Source organism: Natator depressus, chromosome 2 (assembly GCF_965152275.1).
Source record: "Natator depressus isolate rNatDep1 chromosome 2, rNatDep2.hap1, whole genome shotgun sequence".
Taxonomy (NCBI): domain Eukaryota; kingdom Metazoa; phylum Chordata; order Testudines; family Cheloniidae; genus Natator; species Natator depressus.
In genome coordinates this window covers 46,747,129-46,769,071 of record NC_134235.1, presented here as the reverse complement: position 1 = coordinate 46,769,071, position 21,943 = coordinate 46,747,129, and the positions used below count along the sequence as shown (strand labels likewise).

The 21,943-nt window shown below is 39.1% G+C and overlaps 1 protein-coding gene across 1 annotated transcript in view; it reads left to right on the top strand.

The window, feature by feature from the left end:
- The window catches only part of CNBD1 (cyclic nucleotide binding domain containing 1), a 278,638-nt gene extending 259,831 nt beyond the window's left edge, over positions 1–18,807 (top strand). The window contains exons 12-13 of the mRNA XM_074942900.1: positions 15,274–15,333; positions 18,604–18,807. Coding sequence (XP_074799001.1) covers positions 15,274–15,333; positions 18,604–18,807 — 264 coding nt within the window. The remainder of the gene's footprint in view (positions 1–15,273; positions 15,334–18,603) is intronic.
- The last annotated feature ends 3,136 nt before the right edge of the window (positions 18,808–21,943 follow it).

Genomic DNA, 21,943 nt, shown 5'->3' with positions numbered 1-21,943 from the left:
AAAACTTTGTGTGTGGGGAGTGTGTTTGTGTGGGCAGGTGGAAGGGGGTTTGGGTTTGTGTGAATTTAGAGGTCATGGAAGATACTTGGTTGACGGCTCTAGGCACTGAAGTCTACAGATGGATGAGCTCACTTAAACATTATTGGTTTTGTGCTCTACTTATGAGAAAGTGTGAAAAAAGAGCAGAGAGGTGGAAATATTAAAGTGAAATCAAATATATATATATCTATATATATCAATCACACAGAGAGAGAGAGACTCAGCTCCTGCACTACTCTGGAGATTTAAATAGTCCTCTCGGAACACCCCTGTCATGAGGAGAGAGGTACTCCAATTGATATAGATTGGGTGTGATGGTTCTATGTCAGTTCCCTTCCCTGCTCTCAGGAGAAGGGATGTGTTGGATATGTCCGGGGGCAGGACGGGATGTGGCTGGAGGACACTGCACTCTATAACTCTTCTCTGGTGGCATAATGGCCTGTAGAGGGATGGAAGAAGCTGGTATAATTACAGTAGTTCAGGGACTGAACGGAATATATTAATAGATTACAAGGCCAGAAGGGACCATTGTGATCATGTAGTCTGACCTGCATAACACAGGCCATAGGACTTCCCTGAATTAACTCCTGTTTGAACCAAAGCATATCTTTTTAGAAAGACAGACAATCTTGATTTAGTGATGGAAAAACCAGCACAACCCTTACTAGGTTGTTTTAACAGTTAATTTCCCTCACAGTTAAACAATTGCACCTTTAAATAGATTTATTTTAATATGATAAATCAAATTAAGCTAAATTGATTTTAACCACTCTTAACTGTTGTAAGAGTGTCTGTAGAGATTGGTACTGATTTAACTAGATCAATTTTGAAACCAGCTCAGTCAAATCACTGTAATTTCTGTGTGTAGACCAGCCCATGAGGCAGAGGGGGTAGGCTACTTTTAAAGTGTTGATACTGGTATTTGAATGTAAGACATTTTTAAGAGTTACACTGCAGCCACCCTATAGGAACTGCTGTTATACAGGCACTTTCTGTATTTAAAAAGGAAAGCATTTTGTCCTGTGTGGATGGTTGAGGTCTTTACTTGCCCTTTGACCCCAGAGCTTTTAGTACCTTCATGTTTCCTACATAATAATCTTGATCAGGAGTTTTAAACACTCAAACTGACTTAGGGATTTTCTTCAGATGTCTTCAGGATAATGTGACACGATGCCAGGAGCTGCAGAATGTGAGCCTGGTCCTGTAACCCAGTCCACTAACATGCACCTGATCCCCTTCTACAGAGAAGTGCCAGTGATTTCCCCACGGGGGAGGAGGGGGGCCTTAACAGGAGAAATCACTTTTTTCAATTTGGGCAACAACCAGTTCCTCAATGAACTGAAAACTCCAGTTGATATATATTTTATATTAGAAAAAATTGAAGACTTGAGGGGTCAGCTGTTCCCATTCCCACACACATTACAATGGTGATGAGTGGTAATAATTTTACTATCTTGTAGAAACAAAATTCGGTAACAATGGATTTAGAAATGTGCTGTGGGGAGAGGGGGCTTATCATAATACTGCTGTGGTGAAATCTAGCCTTAAAACACATTGGAAATCAACAGTAAAAGGGATCCATACACCACTCTAATTAGAAATTTACTTCCAATAATTGTTGTTTCTTTGGGACTTTTGCATCGCAAATCATCAAACATTTTTAAACTAAAAGAACAAACTGTTGTAAGATGCTTTAATTCAATCTCTTTCCAAGCTTTATCTGTTTTGAATATATTTGTCTTGATTTTAACTTGAGCCTTCATATTAAAAATGTACTTTGTGGACATTTTGAGAGTGTAATTTAATTGATTCAGCCTGGGCTTCCTGTCATACACACACCCTGGTTTGGTCTGGAACTTATCAGGCTTTGTTATTTAGTGTCTGCTGACAGTTCTGTAAGAACTCTTCAAAGACGTAGGCAAAAAGAAAACAATGCCGATACTGTATTTTCTATATTGGATTTCATCCTTTTTCCTTTTCTGTCTAGAAAAAGTCTCTAGAAAACCACTGTAACCATCTGTGATCAGCTTTGCACGATGATATCCAATAAAATCAAGTTTCCTTTTCAAGACCCCAATCCTGGCAAGAGATTGATATGGGAAGAGTTTACCTCTACGTAGTGTCCAATTAAAGTCAGTGGGACTCCATGCAGTTGTGAAGTCCACACTTCTAGATCCCTTTAAGGATCAGAGCCCAAGAATACAAATTTAATTGTGGCAACACTTTGATCTTAAATTATTAAACTGTATGTCCTTGATACAAAACTTCCATTCTTTTGCTTGGCAACTAAATATAGTATTGTGAGCATAGTCCAGTGCTTTACTGTATTGTATGAAAATGTTAATATTTTCCCAAATAGCTATGTACATTCAAAAAAATAAACTTTATTAGTGTTACATATAGTTCTAGTAACTTTCATAAGTGTGGAATCAATATTTTGCAGTCTTCTAATGTTAATCTGAAAAATCTTTAATAAAGGTTAGAAAAAGAATGTTAGTGCTTGTTGAATTCAACATTTTGGGAGAAAAAACTTGGAAGAAATATAAAATAAAATATTGTACTGTAACTGGAAAGCAGTAAACATTTACTGTTCCCATTTAACAATTCAGAATAAATCTTTCGAAACTCTGGAGACAACAATGGTACCAAATACTGTATTATTTCCATGGGATGGGGGTTTGAACACTTCTTATCTTTAGAATAATGACAACGCTTGTGGGAATTTCAAGTTAGAGGAATAAGTTCATATCTGTCCCACGCCACAGCTAATTATGATGATGTTCTACTGAGCCAAGTTATATTTTCCCTCATCTGTGAAGCTGTACAAAATTGACTCATTAATGCTTCTTTGTCTCAGTGATTTCACTTCTTGTTCTTTTCCACATTAAGAATAATTACTTTCCCACAAACCTGGCCTGTTTTGATGGAGACTACTGTTTTCCAAATGTAAATGGTCATTGATCTGCCAAAAATGGCCTTATTTATAAGTTGAAGATCGTTGCACAGCTGGGAACAAATTGTGAAAAATTGCCAATTTGGCAGTCACAAATCTAAAGCAAGGATTGACTTCTAAATGTTTTTTCATCCATATGTAAGTTTTTTGCAGGAGTTTACAATATTATTTATTTTGTCTCAATTGCCAGCTAAAAACCATGTAAAATCTACAGCATAGACAAATAAGTATAACAATAATAACCATCCCTGGTAACGTCTCATATTCATCATTAGCCATCGTGCTCATTTGAACGATCATTTGGAACTCCTGCAACTTGAGAATGACTGTCTCTGTGGTGAATGATGTGAGTTAGCTGTGGTGGTAGCTAGATGATAGTGTCACTATACTCACATGTTCATAGCTTATTTTACTTTGGACCAGATTCTGATATGTCTGTTCATGTTGAATATCACCTTACTGAACTAGTGTTGTCATTAATTTCATTAAAACTGCTCGTGGAGTAAGGTGCTACTCAACGCAAGAAAGGAGAACACAAAAAAGGATGTCGCTTTATTTCTTGAGATTGATATTTCCTGATTTTGTAACTCTTATGTTGAATAATACCTTACACTGTTAAGGATCCGTTGCATCCGACGAAGTGGGTATTCATCCATGAAAGCTTATGCTCCGATACGTCTGTTCGTCTAGAAGGTACCACAGGACTCCAGACTAACATGGCTACCCTTCTAATACTTTACACTGTTAAGTATCCCAATAGATTGCAACATGGCTCTTTGGTGAACAAGACACTATACAATATGAATAAGTGTCAGAACTGGCCCTATACAATGTTAGAAAAGGCTATATTGCTGGTCAAAATTTCCTAAGTAACACTGCTAGTTCTATGGTGTTCATACTCTCTCTGACTATAGTATATAATGGTCACGTTTTACCAACAGTTGTAACTGAGATTGCATCTGAAGAAGTGAGGTTTTTACCCACTAAAGCTTATGCTCAAATAAATCTGTTAGTCTTTAAGGTGCCACCAGACTCCTTGTTGTTTTTGCGGATACAGACTAACAAGGCTACCCCCGATACTTGAGATTGCTACAGTTATTTTTTAAAAGCTAATGATAGCAGTTAATGATGACAGTGTATAACATTTAGGTGATGAAGCAGGACATTGTGGGAAAAATTTCAAAAGCATCTAAGTGATTTAGGAGGCTAAATCTGATTTTAAAAAGTGACTTAGGCCCCTAGGGAGACAAGTGGGTGAGGTAATAACTTTTATTGGCCCAACTTCTGTTGGTGAGAGAGACAAACTTTCAAGCTTACACAAGAGCTTAGAGCTCTTCTTTAGGTCTAAGAAAGGTATTGAAAGCCTCACAGCTAAACACAAGATTGAACAGATAGTTTAGCATAGGGGTTCTCAAACTGGGGGGTCGGGACCCCTCAGGGGGTCGCAAGGTCATTACATGGGTGGTTGTGAGCTGTCAATCTTCACCCCAAATCCCGCTTTGCCTCCAGCATTAATAATGGTGTTATATATATGAAAAAGTGTTTTTAATTTATAAGGGGGTTGCACTCAGAGGCTTGCTATGTGAAAGGGGTCACCAGTACAAAAGTTTGAGAGCCACTGGGCATAAGTAGTTAGCACATATTCGAAGGGACCATTAAAAGCCAAAATGCCCCATTAAGACCCCTACAGTCATAGGACAAAAGTGCAGGGGGTGGGGGGGCTACTGAGTTACAGATTATTGTTGTAATCCACAAATATGGTGTCTTTATTAGAACCATGATGTTTAGTGTCTAGCAAAGTTGTGAATCTAAGCTCCCAGGCTTGTCTTTTGATGGTGTTGTGCAGGTTTCTTTTGAGGATGAGAACTGAGAGACCAGATACAGTGATCAATTTGTGAAAAGTGTTCACGCATGGGTGATATGGTGTTTTTGTCTTTTGTCATTTTCTGTGAGAGTTCATTCGAGATTTTAGGGATTGTCTAGTTTCACCCACATAGTTGTTATTGAGACATTTAATTGCTGTGATAGGCATGTGTAGGACTCATGGATCTTGAAAAGAGGGTTCTGGGGGGTGTTGATCATTGTAGTAGTGGAGATATGTCTACAGGTTTTGCTTCTGTTTTGGCAGGGTCTGGTGCCACTTTCAGTTGGGGGGTCCTGGTCTGTGAGGAGCTTGCTTCCGATGATGAAGTTGGGGGGTTGTTTGAAGGCCAGAAGAGAGGGTTTGGGAAGGATTTCTTTCAGGATGTGGTCTCCATCAAGTATGAGTTGTAATTGTTTAAAGATATCCTGGATGGGTTCCAGTGTAGGGTGGTAAGTGACAAATACAGGTGTGCAGTCAGAGGGTTATTTTTCTGTATTGAAGCAGGTTCTTTTGGGGTATTTGGGTGGCCCATTCAATGGTGCAATTTACTTCTCTGGTGGAGTGTCCTTGTTTGGTGAAGGCGGTTTTAAGCATGGTAAGGTGTATATCCTGGACTTTCTCCTTGGAGCATATTTTGTAGTATCTGAGGGCCTGGCTGTAGATAAGAAATGTCTTGGTTTGTTTGGGGTATAAAGGTATGTGTGGTTGTGATGTTATCTGCTTAAAATATGACAATATAGATCATTGTTGCAACCACTGATATATTTGCAGCAAATATTGTATAAAGGTTGTCAAGTAAGATGTCTATGAAAAGGTTATGATTTGCTGGTTATGATTATGCTATCTGTATGCATGTATCATTTTTGAATTTAAAGTTATAAGTATTGGTGCTATACCTGGTATTCAAATGTTTGCTCCTGGGTAACACCCACAAAGTAATCAGCCAGATATGCCATGTAAGATATCTGCAATAATGTCATAATTTTCCAGATATGATCTGGTTGATATGTTTGTATCACCTTTGTATTATGAGTTATAGAAATGTATGTCTGTATTTCAAACTTGTGCTGTGCTTCTGGGTGACACCCCCAGACAATTTTGGCATCAGCACTGCCTAGCCTGCTTGATGGCCCATTAAGGACCATCAGGTATACAACTGACCATTGAGAGAAGGCAGATACACCTTATGACTCAGCAAGACATGCAGGGAAGTGCCTATGGAAAAAACTCTAAGGCTTCCAAGCCATGTGCTGGGCAGCTTGTGTTGAGATTAATCTCAAGTATTTCAATGGTTTCATGGTACATTTGTCCAGAAATTCTTCCTCAAGGTGGCCCATGAAGAAGTTGGATAACGGGGAGCCATCCTATACTCACGGCTGTGCCCATGGTGTGGGCAAAGTATTTGGTTTTGAGTGTAAAATTGTTATAGGTGAGGAGGAAATGGATGAGTATGGCAATGTTTGGGTGGATATGTTTGTGTTGTCCATTGTCTTGTAGATGTTTGAGACAGGCAGTAATGCTGTCATTATAAGGGGTGTTGGTGTATAGGGAGGTGATATCTATGGCAGCAAGGCCCTCAAAGATAGATTTTCAAAGGTATTTAGGCACCTAAATACCTTTAGAATCTGGTCTTTAGGAGCCTAATGCCCACAAAGTCAATGGGACTTAAGAGCCTAAGTTACTTAGGCACTTCTAAACATTTCACCATACATCTCTTATACATCCTTCTGCATTTCTTCCTTAGGGTGGTGAACTTTTGCTACCCTTTAAACATTACTTAGATATGCTTGAAATCTATACTCTTCATAGTAATGAAGATGTGCAGGACGCCTGCTTTGCTAAGACTGTATGGATATTGAAGGCAACATACATATCTTATGCTTTTTTCCTTCTTAATAACTGGGTATGCAATTGTGGTTTCAGCTTTAACCAACTTATGGTGAAAGTACTAGTGGTAGTAGACACATCCTCATTTTTCCAGTGTACTTAGATATCTACTAATACGTTTAGGGAACTTATATGTAAAGTGTTACGTCCAGTGATCTAATACACCTTCAGATGGAAAGGAAACAGGCATGCCATGCGTATAGAAATGATTTCTTCTGCCATCAGAACTAACTTTACAGAAAGCTGAGCTTCTTGCTGATCAAATGGAGTATGTTTATGGCAGTGGCTAAAATAATTGCTCTAGGGATTATAGACCATGTTCAAACATTTAATTAATTAGTTGTGCAATCACTAGACAAGCATGTCAGACAACATAGTGGTAAATGGAACATAGTTCTTACATCTAGGAAGATTCATGCATCTCAGCATTGCCCATTACTTTGAAAAAAAAGTCATATCTTCATTCTGGATCTTTGGCTGTATGCAGCCAACTACAGAGGCTACCCTACAAAAGGGGTCCAATTTTGCCCTCATTGACTTGTATGGGAGTTGTACTATTGACTTCAGTTGTATAGAATCTGGCCTAGGATACACAATGTGGACATTTAGGGAAGGTAGATCATGTAGGTAATATATTCCACTATTGTTATTCCATAAAACAGGAATGTTAAGTTACTGTCCTTAATGTAGATAATTGCAGTTCAGCTAAACTTGTTCATATAAACTGTTTTGCCATATGGATATTTCCACCCATGGAGGAAAGCTACACTCCAGTGAGCAGATGATATATTAATTCAGCTGTGTCAGTTCTGGCTGAATCTACTGGCCTCCAGTGTTTTCAGTGCTCGGCTCACAGATCCTAAACTAAGTCTGGTAACTTACTTGAGGAAACCAAGCCCTGTGCTTGGTTGCCTTAATGCACTGATGACACATAACACTGGTAATATAATTGTGGAGTTCTGTATTGTAAAATATCAGCCCAGTTCTTGGAATAGACCTTTTACTACTTTAAACTTACAATGTGTAAATGGATGCATTTCTTCCACACCTTCACAGAATGACCTTGCTTGTTAAGCCTCTGTCTCCATGGTGACAGACTACACTGAGTGATGCACTGTTCAGTGCAGTTACATTTGCATGCAAAGTAAAACTGAGAAGAGCTGTTGCCTCGTAAAACAGAAATTCAGACATTTGCTTTTGTCTGTGAGGCAACTGCATCCAAGGAACTGTAAAAGAGAGTGTATAAAAGCAGCATGAAAAGAATGGTGAGACCCTTCAGAAAGGATGCCTTCAGTTGATGTTTCCAAGAGAAAGCTGGTGTATTTTGTATATTTGTGGATCAAGATGAGCCTTCTAAGGAAGCTGTGAATGACAGCAACACATGAGCACATGCTGAGGAAGTCTACTTGGAGCCATGAAGCAATAAGCTATTCACTACCTTTGATTTTCAGGGCACACATTATCAGGTATAAAATTAAAGCTACGAATCTGTCACAGAAGTCACGGATTCCATGATTTTATGAGTCCTCCATGACTTCCTGAAAAGCCCAGTAATTCAGCCCTGGACAGCAGGTCTCAGACTTCTCAGTAAATCCATGATTTATTGTTTATTGCCCATGTCCTGTTCATGACTTTTAATTAAAATACCCATGGCAAAATCATAACCTTTGGTATAATATTAAAATAGCCACTATCTTTCAAGCTGCATAACCTACCGGGGGGTGGGGGGGAGGGGTCTCTCTTTGGTTTTGCTGCATGTCTTCTAGACTTGTATCATCACCAAATGCTTTCCAGAATGTGATGTCACTGATTTTGCAAGGCCAGTTTGGATTTACACTCTAGTGTAGTGAAGGACACCAGCATATAATGAAAAAAATTCACAGCTCTGTTTGAATATTAAGTTAAATGTAGTTTGAAATTGAATCTTTCCACGTGCTATATTAATCAGATACATTTTTTTCTTCTCTGGTCATATGATCTCAGAGAGGCATAAAATCCTGATTTGCAGCAATCTCTAGCAGATTTTTTTTCTGAGATTTACATCATGATGTTACAATTTATTCAAGAATTGTGGATCCCATATAGATATATGTGGTATTTTTTTCCATCTAAGCATGCCCAGGGGTACTTTGCTGTGCCAACATGAGCTGGAAAAACTAGCTAGGAGAGGTGCCTGACAGGATTACGTGGAAGGATCTTCACAACAGGATCCTTACTGAGATTTTTATCCCGCATCTTCCAAGTTGTTCCACTGTGAGGATGCATTGGGCCTCTAATCTCACTGGAATAAATCCAAAACAACTTGACTGACGTCAATGAAGTTATACCAGTGTAAATCTTATCTAAGTGAGGTCAGAATTAGGCCAGTTCTATGATTGTTCCTTTAAATTCCAGCTCAGGTTTACTCAGATTGTTCATGAAACTCATCATAGATTTATTCAAGTCAAATCAAAGCTTACAGGTCTCTGTTGGTGGCCAAGAACGGACTCACAAATTGAGTGGTCTAAAATCATGTTACTTCTCAGGGACCTGATGTAATTGGCCATTGAAAGTCATTGGAGTTTTCCACTGACTTCAGCACGCTTCAGGTCAGGCACTGTATTTATATTAAAATAGCTTTAACACACACAGTGCTGTCACAGCCAGTTCCCTCACCTGATTCTTAATGGCAAAAGATTGTATTGATACAGTAAGGCATTTTGAAACAACAGCAGCCAAAACTGCTATGCTGATCTATTTACTTATTATTTCTGCAACTAGCCAGAATTAGCCTTAACGTTACTTTCACAACAGGAATGAAGTTCCTGTTAACAACCTTCAGTCTTAATGAAATCTGAAATAACTAGTCACTGACAATGGACCTCAGTTTGCTTGCATGTAATATGAAGAATTTCTATAGGAGAGAAGTATTAAGTACAGATGTTCTTCCATTTATTATCCTTAGGCCAGTGGGGAAATAAAGCATTTTAATTGAATTTGAAAGACTGTTTGCGAACTGCTGACCTAGAAGAAAAGCCCTGGAAATCATTTGTTATCCGGTTTCTTACAGAACTACTAAGCAAACTGTCATGCAACAGCCCAGTTCTATCCCTCAAAACATAGGTGAAGTTTACAGACCAAGTTAAATGTTAATATTCTCCAAAAGGTTTAAATCTGACAAAAAGGTATAATAGAGTGTACAAGACATAGTTGGATGCTAGAAAAATAAAATAAATTGTACTCAGCTACATTCTGTAACGTTACTATCCAGACTTCCAGTCAGCTTCCATTGTATGAGGCATGCTTAATAAAACAAAACAACCCCTCTCCTATGTTTCCTGAGGTACTTAAGAGCATGGAATAGAAATAGAAATGCACATATAATTAATCATATGGAAAAGTACTGGCTGCTCTTCCTCCCACACTTACATCAGGATTAGGAAATCTGTGTTTCTGATTCTCTTGATGGACAGATTCAACTCTTAAGTTTGTTTTACACCTTAAGGAATTCCCCTGCAAAGTAAGGAGTGCCAAGGTGTTATGGACCTGAAGGGTGCCTTTCTGGACCAAAGGTTCTGTTATGTGACAAGAGACTAAGTGCATGTGGACTTTGTAATGGCTTTATTGCATTCATGGTGTTTGTTGTAGTATGATGATTAAATATAAGAAACTGCTCTGTTGAATATTTACAACTATACTTACAACTTTGACACCTGTAAACAATATAATGGGTTTACAGATTTTCTTTTAACAGAAGTATGGTATGTATTTCACAGAGGGCAGACTATCATATGTGAAGATGTTAATTATATTGGGAGTTAACTAGATTGAGCTAAAACATACTTAACTGTTGTTTTTTTTACTATGTATTGTAGTAAAATGACTGGAGTACGACCCATGCTGTCGGTTAGAATTTCTTTGAAGAAGGATAGTATTAGCTGTAGGTGGTATTGATCTCTCATAATTACAGCACATAACATTCTCTTTACTAGTGCAGTATGGTATGTCAGATGAGGAAAAATGAAGATCACCTTTCAGATTACTTTGCCCCATAGTGCATACATTATTATACAGGCACTGGAGTATCAGACTTAGCAGCTAATTAATATTTACTTATTGTTGTATTTCTTGGGGGTAATACTTTTGTCTACACTACTGAAAGTAGAAGTACTATTTTCTCAACATCACATAAAGGGAAAAGTAAAATGTCAGTTGTTAACATTTATAGGACTAAATTGTACTCAGATCCACACTGTGTATTTCCAGATTTTGTGGAAAGGGATTAATGGTCTGGCAGGAGCCTGCGCACATAAATAAATCTTCTGTAATTCTGCCATCCCCTAAAATCATGGATTTTCTGATCAAACTGTCTTCCATGATCATGATTCTGGATCCCCTTAAAGAAGTGGGTTGATTTAGCAAAACACTGAATTCCATGTATGCCTCTCTCCTTAGATGGACTTGGATCCAGTTCAGCATGTATCTATTACCATTGACATTGGAAGAAATAATGTACATGTGTGAACCTTTTCAGATGTGTAGCCAATAGGAATCTCTCTGGCTAGGGATCTGTACAATATTTTGAAAGTCTTTCTACCTTTAATCCTGGAGAGGGGAAATTGATTATCAAGCTGTGGCATAAGTGAATGTCATGGATTTGTTTATGACTGGGTTATGTTTATTTTGGGCTCCAAATGGTCACCAGTATGATAAGGAAATATATAACAAGTTTTCTAGAATATCAGATAGTTCCTGGAGAGAAAGATGTTGGGTCAAAAGAGTTTCTTGGGAAATGTAGGTCAAATGAACATTTATATTTGGCTGTATTTGAATAAAAGTCAGCTGTTTCATTCTGACCTGAGAAGCTCAGCTTCAGCTCCCCAGTGAAGTCAATCGGAGGACAGGATTGTATACTAAATCTTTTGAATTTCATTCGTCAACTATTATTATTGGTATTTCAGTAGCTCCGGGAGGCCCTAGTCCGAACTGAGATCCCATTGTGCTATGTGCTGTATAAAACTTTAGCAAAACATAATCCTTGACCCAAATATCTTTCAATCCAATTGTAACAAAAGGAGGAAAGGGAAGAAGGGAGGACATGGGTAACACTGACAGGGGTCTGTCATTTATTTTAAAATGAAGTGTAAATAAGGAAATAATATGTGCCAGCAATTGCTACTGACCAAATAACTGTCGACATATTGGCTAATTGACAATTGTTAAGTGGGAGGATATTGTCTCACCTGTAATCAGTCAATTTACTAATGATGGACAGCTTGAACTAAAGAATAATCCTTTATGATTTAGTGGGTTTGCAGATGTAAATGGCACTTTGCAGCTGGTGTCAGAGCATAAAATTAACAGAGTGAAATAGAATGCTTGCCCCAACTCTGAAGTTCTAGATTCTGGCAATTCAATCTAATAGTGAACCTTAAACCACATTCATTGATTTTAAAAAGCTCCTTACACAATAGTTATACTAAATCTGTCATGATTTAAAGCAGATAAAGCTTATGGAAATCTTATCTCTGGCTTCTTAATAAGGGGCACACTGCCTTGAGTTCTCTCTGGCATCAATAACACCGGCCTTAATGTGGGGAAGAGGCTTTGAAAGTTGGGTGGGAAGTGTCAGGAGTGGATGGGGGGTTATATTGTGGGACGTGTCAAGGAAAGTGGGGAAACTATGTCAGGCAGGGATTGCCAATGGAAAAGGGTTAAAACAACTAATCAACATAGATTGGAAGGAGGAATGTGTGGAAAACATGGGATGGAATGAGGTTGAGTTTAAGAAAATACTGTTAGTGGAAAAATCAAAGGATAAAGTAGAGTATCTGAGGTAAGGCTGGCATAGATTAAATAAGCAGAAGGAAAATAGGCTGTGTGTTTTGGACCAAAGAAAGGAATATCTGATGGTGAAAAAAGTAATACAAACAATATTATGCTGCTTCCTTCCACCCTTCCCATGTCTTTCTGTTCTCAGTCCTACAAACAAATGTACTGATGACACTTGTACCCCCACGTAGAGTCCCACTGAAGGCAAAGGGATTCAGCATAGGTATAAGGATCCGTATTTGCACAGCTGTGGGTAAGGTAAAGGCCTTAGATCGTAAGCACTATGGGTTAGGGATCTATCTTATCCTATGGGCCTGATGCTCATAGAGAACATAAATCAGTGAAGTTACACCATCATAAATGCTATGAAACATTGTGGAGAAAGAGCCAGTCTTTCTGTAAAGATTCTAGCACGTTTTTGAGCACTTTTTAATATTAGTGATAATAATGTCCCAGCTCTTAGTTAGTTACTTTCTTCAAAACAGGTTGATGTCTCCTGAGACACTATCCCCCAGTACTTTTACCATATTTGTCTGTTGAAGATTTGTTGTTCTTTTCTTAATAACTACATATTGATATCCTTATTTATTCCACTGTTTTACACTGTATTGGATTAGTCTAAATGCTGTAGAATTACTTGATTAAACCCTTTTACCCTTCCTGTTGACTGACACAAGTCTTTTTTTCTTCCTGTCTGCTGTCACCTCCCCTGTTTTTCTTAATTTTAAGAAAAGACTGCTAGTGGCACTTCTGTTTTCTCTGGTAGTTCCCTTAGGAATGTTGGTGATTAATACTGCAGATATTTAATTGATCCAAGCACTCTTTCATTTTTCTCTTAACAGTACTTTTAGTGGAAATTAATATTTTTACTTGAAATTAATATTCCCCTCCCTACATTCCCCACTCATCAATTTTTTTTATTAATGCCAGAGGAAAGGTATTGTTGAATAATCATGGACAATTTTAGTTTAGGTAGCAACATATGTGGAGATGGAATCTCATCCATAGTCAGATCTGCCACTGTAGATCTTCTGAAATGCAAGGGCAGGAATATTCTGCTTTGTGCACCTTATAATGTGGTGACACTGATAATAATTTTAGGCAAAGGGCAACAGGTTATATAGCCATCAGTCCAAGTGCAAAACTCTTGTTCTTGTAAAGGTTAGAACCAGGTCCTGAATGGTTTTTAAATGATTCTAAATTGCATATAGAGCCTGATCCAAATCCTACTGAAGTCAATGGGAATCTTTTCATGGACTTCAGTGGGTTCTCAGTCTGGCCCTTCATGAATTAGAGTGAATAGATAGCTGAGCTAGTCTCAAGGCTCTGTTGTCTTTCATAAGCCATTCAGCCTTTCCTCTCAAATTTTATAATTTCAGCAAACCCCTCATGTGAGTTACTTCCACATATTCACACTTAACTGCATACTAAAAACAGCTTAACTTTAGAATAAGAGACAGTGGATTGTGTATAGGGCCTGGAGCCAGGAACTCCAGAATTCTAATCCTAACTTTCACACTCACTTTCCCTGTAGCCTTTGGCAAGCTCCTTGGGCTCTATTTGTGTGTTTCTCAATTTTGGAGTCTAGGAGGATCTAAGGTGCTGGGCAGGCCAACCTTACCATTTTTGCTGGGATTGTAAAACATTTCATCCCTGCTGCCCAAGGACCATCCTCCCCATCACTGACTCTTATCCCTTCATCTCCTCACACTGTCTCTTACCCATTATGATCATCACCCTATTCTGCATTAATATGAGCAACACAAGCTCAGTTTTTAATAAGTAAACAAGATAAACATGTCTGCTTGTTAACCAGGAATGCTCCCCCTTTTCAGGGTCTGATAGTTTTACAGAAAACTGCCTTGTCCTTGTTTTTGTAATCACTGTCTACCTGAAGGAGCCACTGGCCATATGAGCCAGTGAAACTCACAGCAGGTTTGTGAAATGTATGCACCTCAGAGATCATTCCCAAGTCTATTTTACAGTAATGCTACCCGCCTATCTCCTCCATAAAGCCGCTCAGGAAACTTCCCCTCAGGTCATGTGGACTTGAGATTCTGGCATTGCTGCAAGTGGTGAGCTCCTTTGTCAGTTCCTACTCAAAGTCAGACTGATTATTTTTTTTGTCTGCTAGTATTTCTTTCAGGGCTCCAGAGCAGAGCCAACCTCCGTATTGTATTGTGGGCATGCATGCAATACATAAATAAAAAGTGCCCCAAATCTATCAGGATGTCATCACTATGCACAAGAATTTGGTGGCAAGTTAGCAATATGACTGTTTGGCCTAACCCCAAACTTAAGTGATTCATTGTGTGTGTAGAGGGGACTTTTAGGTTCTGTCCCCTCCTAGATTTCTGCAGTAAGAGAAGAGGATTCCAGCTGCTTGAACTGGGGTCTTTGTATAATTACCAGCGTTTAAAAAAATAAATAAATTGGGGGGGGGGAATTGTCCTAATGAGCAGGGGTTCTTGAATCAGCCTCTCTCTCCCTGTGAGAAGAACATTCTTATTCTTATTAGAGAACAGTTATTCAATACTCCTGTTTCTGTAACTAAGAATATTTATTTTCATATTGTTTGCACTGATGTATTCTGTGTAGGAGTATATAAATTCAATCATACAGTCTTGAAGGGATTATAAAATTAGGTAAAGGCCACAAAAGACTAAATAATTGAAAAAACATTGACTTAACTAATCAGCATTGTTCTGTTTTCATGCAGGATGAGATCAACTTTGAATATATAAATAAAGAGAAACAAAAAGAATGGCAGAGGGTCAAGGTACTACAATATATAAACTATAACATTGGAGAGCTCTTACTTAGCACCTTTCCATGGATGTGAAATGGCCTGTATAATGAGTAATTTCATGAAGCCTTAGAAAAATCCATTTTAATATAATTAAAATATTAATAGAAACTGTAAGAACTAAAGAATTTCAGATGCATCTTTTTACAGTTGTGGTGGAATGAAAGGGGCACTGTCTTGCTTAGATGAAAATTTGAGCTATTTTAAAATGAATATCATTTGGGGAGAAATATGCTTCAGATTTAAGAAACAATTTTCTTTTTAAAATGCACCAATTCATTGCCAAGTAATAATAAAAAAAAATCATGTTCTTCTAATTGTGTACTGATATGTAGATGTGGTTTAGGTAGTTATAGAAATAAGATAAAGAATCTCCAATTTTGTTTATGCAGCAATTAGTCAGCTGCTTAATCAGTGAAATTTACATGGATCCTTATTATACTGTAGTTTGTGGTTGCCAAAATGCAGTCACCCCTGTCCTACAACCCTCTCCAACTTGCAGATGAACATCAGATCTCATTACTCTTCACCTCACTAAGATGCTTTTGCTTTCCTCCAGTCCTGTCCCTAAATGTTTTTTGATAAAAGCTGCAGCTAAATGAGAGAAGATAAATGAAATTTTAGTAGAGTAAAACATACTATTGAAAAAACACTACATAATGTGTTTAATCTGTTAGCAGGTGTTATCACTGCTCTGCGTTAAAGTGTTCAGATGTCCCTATGTGATCAAGACAGTGCTAGATTTTTAATAGATGTCCTGCTGGTGATTGTAAGGTGTTTTTGAGATACCGAAAATGCTATATTTTGGTCTGGTGTTTTTTTTTGGGGGGGGGGGGGGGGTTGGTTTGTTTAAACAAATCTATTGGCTCTTACCTGCTTGTTAGCAATCAATCCTACAAAGTTTTTCCTGCATGTAATGTGAAGATCAAACGCAGATGCATTATAAAAAACTAAATTAGTTTAATAGTAAAAAGTGAGAAAGTTTAGATAGCATAGTCTTTAGATAGCATAGCAATAGGTGCTGTAGAAATACCAATAATTCATAAATAGATTGAATTATTGAACTGGGAGAAAAAAGGCTATCACACTTCCACAATGTTCTGTGTTTTAGCTGCCTGCCACAAGATTCAGAAAGAAAGGACACAACTCACTGTGGTTCATTATTCACCAAATTTCAGAGTTTCACGTCTAATCAGAATGTACAGTACATACCATATAAATTATTTAACACTCTGATTAAATACCGATTCAATAACAGCACACAAACTTCAATCTGTTTAGCAGAATATTGATGTTTCTGCCTTTGTCCCATATGGAAATATCTCTTAGAGATGTTTTTGTTAATTAAATGGAAACAGTCTGTTTTCTAGTTCTTTGTAAATAGCAACAAAAACCATAAACATGGCTCCAAACTCCCCAAACTTACAGGGAGAATTCAGGTCTGGATCTGATCTTCACAGCTGGGTCCCAAAGCTCGGCCTTCAGCCTGAGCCCAAACGTCTACACAGCAGTTTTACAGCTCGGAAGCTCGAGCCCTGCTAGCCTAAATCAGCTGAGCCGGACCAGCCACAGATGTGTAATTGTGTAGATGTACTCTTTGTGATCTCTCATACAGACCTGGAGATTCTGGACCAGATTCCCTACTCAGTTACATCTACACAGCCTCACTGAAATCAAATAAAATTCCCAGGGGCTCCACTCACATTCACTGGCTTTAAACCTGTGTATCTCTAATCTAATTGCCTTCTATGATGAGATAACTGGCTCTGTGGATAAGGGGAAAGCAGTGGATGTGTTATTCACTTTAGCAAAGCTTTTGACACGGTCTCCAACAGTATCCTTGCCAGCAAGTTAAAGAAGTATGGGCTGGATGAATGGACTATAAGGTGGATAGAAAGCTGGCTAGATTGTTGGGCTCAACGGGTAGTGATCAATGGTTTCATGTCTAGTTGGCAGCCGGTATCAAGTGGAGTGCCCCAAGGGTTGGTCCTGGGGCTGGTTTTGTTCAATATCTTCATAAGTGGTCTGGAGGATGGTGTGGATTGCACCCTCAGCAAGTTTGCAGATGACAATAAACTGGGAGGAGTGGTAGATACGATGGAGGGTAGGCATAGGATACAGAGGGACCTAGACAAATTAGAGGATTGGGCCAAAAGAAATCTGATGAGGTTCAGCAAGGGCAAGTGCAGAGTCCTGCACTTAGGATGGAAGAATCACATGCAGTGCTACAGACTATGGACTGAATGGCTAGGCAGCAGTTCTGTGGAAAAGGACCTGGGGTTACAATGGACGAGAAGCTGGATATGAGGCAACAGTGCGCCCTTGTTGCCAAGAAGGCTAACAGCATTTTGGGCTGTATAAATAGGAGCATTGCCAGCAAATCAAGGGACGTGATCATTTCCCTCTATTTGACATTGGTGAGGCCTCATCTGGAGCACTGTGTCCAGTTTTGGGGCCCAGGCTACAAGAAGGATGTGGAAAAATTGGAACGCGTCCAGCGGAGGGCAACAAAAAGGATTAGGGGACTGGAACACATGACTTATGAGGAGAGGCTGAGGGAACTGGGATTGTTTAGTCTGCAGAAGAAAAGAATGAGGGGGGATTTGATAGCTGCTTTCAACTACCTGAAAGGGGGTTCCAAAGAGGATGGATCTAGACTGTTCTCAGTGATAGCAGATGCCAGAACAAGGAGTAATGGTCTCAAGTTGCAATAGGGGAGGTTTAGGTTGGATATTAGGAAAAACTTTTTCACTAGGAGGGTGGTAAAACACTGGAATGTGTTACCTAGGGAGGTGGTGGAATCTCCTTCCTTAGAGGTTTTTAAGGTCAGGCTTGACAAAGCCCTGGCTGGGATGATTTAGTTGGGGACTGGTCCTGCTTTGAGCAGGGGGTTGGACTAGATGACCTCCCGAGGTCCCTTCCAACCCTGATATTCTATGATTCTATGAAATCATTGGGAAAAGGAAGTACTATCCCTATTTTACAGATGTGGAAACTAAGGCACAGAGCGATTAAGTGATCTCGATCCGTTTCAGTAGGGTTACGGCCAATTTGCACCAGAGCAAGTGAAAGGAGAATCAGGCCATCAGGCTTCATAAACACTGAAGTTAATGAGGTTAATTGGTTGTAATGGAGATCAGAATTGCTCTGTGTTGAGGCTACATATTAAATGGTATTCCCTCTTTTAAGCTTGTGTATAGTTACTTTTCCATTCTCTTTAATACATTATTTTTCTCTTGTCAGAACAAGGTGGTGCAGGATATATTGTTTCACAATGGAATTATCCCCAGTTTGGGGAAATGGACACATGAGTGGAGTCATCTGGCCAAGAGGGGGCAAAAATCGACGGAACAAGCATCGTTGAGTTGCTGTCTGAGTGATAGCAATGTAGGAGAGCCTGGGGACTTCAGTGTAAGCCAACGGTCATTTGGTCATTCCTCTCTCTGAGCTCTTCCAGCAGCCTTCCTAGATTAAATCCTTCACCCACCCTGTTTGTTTCTGTAGACTAGCAAGCAGCTGGTAATTATTTTGGATTGGCAACCCTTCCTTCTCCCTACCTGCCTGTTTCCTGCACTATGACCCATTTAATCTTTTTGGGATGGAAGAAATAAAAGCAAGCAAGTACATCTTTTTCTTAACATTGAGTTAACCTGAGGACAGTTTTAACAGGTTATTAAAAACTCCAGGAATAAGAGGATTCTGGCTTCCTAACAAAGCACATTTAATTAGCCTAGTTTTTCCTTACTGAAAACAATAGTAAAGAAAAAGGGTATGGTTTTCTGTGTAATAGAATGTATTTGTATATAGCTGTACAGATACTGAATTGTGCTATTTGTAGCTCTTTTGGAGCCTGAGTATCACAGAGTTTTGTGCGATATTCTAAGCATAAGGTATTTTTGTCTATCCACAACTTCCCTGCAGTCTCACCTTACTTCTTCCAACTGCCTTCTATGCCTCTATTCTCCTGATACTTCCATTTCCCTCCGTTTCTCCCTGCAATCCTAGTGAAGAACTCAATATTGTTCTGTCAAACACCTGAACATCCCATGAGGAGCAACTCAGTGTAGTGTGTATACAATATTTGAAGAGACTTGTGCCAGGACCCAGTGCAGATGTAGAAATGTGCCTGTGAAGAGACATTTCTGCCCACCAGGGGATCCCGAGATAGGAAAACTTCATCAGAAAGCACACAGGATAGGAAAAAGAGCCATCAACCTCAAGAAAGGTGATGGAAAGGATGGGAAGTTGAGAACCAACCTATTGCTTGGCCAGCCCTACAACACAAACATAACCCCCTACCCTTGAAGTCCCAAAAGATGTTAATTCTACCCTTACTTTTACCTCAGACATTAACTGTTTCACACTGTCAAGGTTCCTTCCCCACTCTGAGCTCTAGGGTACAGATGTGGGGACCTGCATGAAAACCTCCTAAGCTTACTTTTACCAGCTTACGTTAAAACTTCCCCAAGGTACAAACTATTTTACCCTTGGACTTCCACTGCCACCACCAAACTTTATCTGGGTTCCTGAGAAAACGTAGTTTGGACACGTCTTTCCCCCCAAAATCCTCCCAACCCTTGCACCCCACTTCCTGGGGAAGGTTTGGTAAAAATCCTCACCAATTTGCATAGGTGACCACAGACCCAAACCCTTGGATCTTAGAACAATGAAAAAGCATTCAGTTTCCTTACAAGAAGACTTTTAATAGAAGTAAAAAAAGAATCACCTCTGTAAAATCAGGATGGTGAATATCTCACAGGGTAATTAGATTCAAAACATAGAGAATCCCTCTAGGCAAAACCTTAAGTTACAAAAAAGACACACAGACAGGAATATTCATTCTATTCAGCACAGCTATTTTCTCAGCCATTTAAAGAAATCATAATCTAACACATACCTAGCTAGATTACTTACTAAGTTCTAAGACTCCATTCCTGTTCTGTCCCCGGCAAAAGCATCATACAGACAGACACAGACCCTTTGTTTTTCTCCCTCCTCCCAGCTTTTGAAAGTATCTTGTCTCCTCATTGGTCATTTTGGTCAGGTGCCAGCGAGGTTACCTTTAGCTTCTTAATCCTTTACAGGTGAGAGGATTTTTCCTCTGGCCAGGAGGGATTTTAAAGGGGTTTACCCTTCCCTTTATATTTATGACACACACCCTTCCCTCACTACTTTATAAATGAAGATTCACGTATGGCTCTTTTGAATGTTTATGCCAAAAGAATAATTTATGTTCAGTGGATTGTGAACAACTCTCAGCACAAGTGAGGGTTTTTCCCTGGCCTTTGGAGTATAGCTGTAATCAAAAACTGGAATTCGATTATTCGCTGGGTCGGTGAGTAGCTATTATCTTTATTAATAGTTTGATAGTAGCATTCCCACCTCTGTGGTAGTTCTGTATGCTGACAGCATGGGGATGCTAGAATGGATAGTGCCTGTTCATCTGGAATCTACAACTGCAGAGTTTGAAATGATGGCAAAGGGGGTACAATAATGCCCTCTCCTCCCAACGATTTTCATTTGCCATGTGCTTACTAGAAGTACAATGAAAACGAATGCAGGGGGCTGCATTATTGCGGTGGCTCCCAGGAGGAATTCTGGTTGAGTTAGCCAGGGTTCCTTCTGGCCATTCCCAGGGTTTGAATGCTGGAGTGGTGGATTTCACATCCCTAATGAGGGTACACCTGACTGGGTGATTGCCTGCAACTGCCTCGGCACCTACATTGGTGATAGCAAGTATTAAGAACTGCTGTCCCCAGCGGGATTCTTGCCAGCCCCTGTGCAGGGGCGTACAAGTGCATGCCATCCCTCTTGCCTGTGCAGCCAGAATCTGGCCCATGGAGAGCGAGACTGTGAACTGAATGGCTTTTCAGTAGAGCAGTTGTTCAGTATGGGAATTACAGTAATCAAGGTCTCAGAGGCCTTTAAAATTAGCTTTCAGAAAAAAATAATCTAAGAAATGGAGTTCCCCTGCTTATAGTTTGCATGACTTTTTACCTGATTCAGTTTATATTTGGAAAAATCTTTGATGCACTTGAGTCCTTCACAGACGTTCAGTTTGGGAAAAATTGCTGCTAATGATTATGTTGCCTGTAAGAAGTTTTGCTTGAATAAGAAATTTGTTAGGATCTCAGATTTTTTTACCCACTGGGCCTGATTTTAAAAGGTCTCCCGGCCCATCCTCTGATAGTAGGCTATAATTCCCTGCCTCAGTAAATGTCTGCAACTTTGCACTTGCATTTGATTGAAAGTGCAGTTCATACTACTTAGATGTTTATTAGATTTCTCCTCAAAATAAGGTGATTAGACTTCTAAATTCTGTTAAGTGAGTCTATAATTAAATGCAACTGCAAAATTCTAGACACAGCTGGAAGCAGCCTCTCAAACCCAGGCCCTATATGCACTTTTATTCCACTATATGTAATGAGAGTTGTGCCTGAATAACAGATTTGGGGATTGGTACAAAATTATTCTTATTTGGCTTATAAATTAAGGTTTTGTGCGCAGGTGATAGTGTGCACAATCATAAAAGCCTATTTTAAGAGTACAATTTAGATGTAAGATTTGAAAATTTGACTATTAC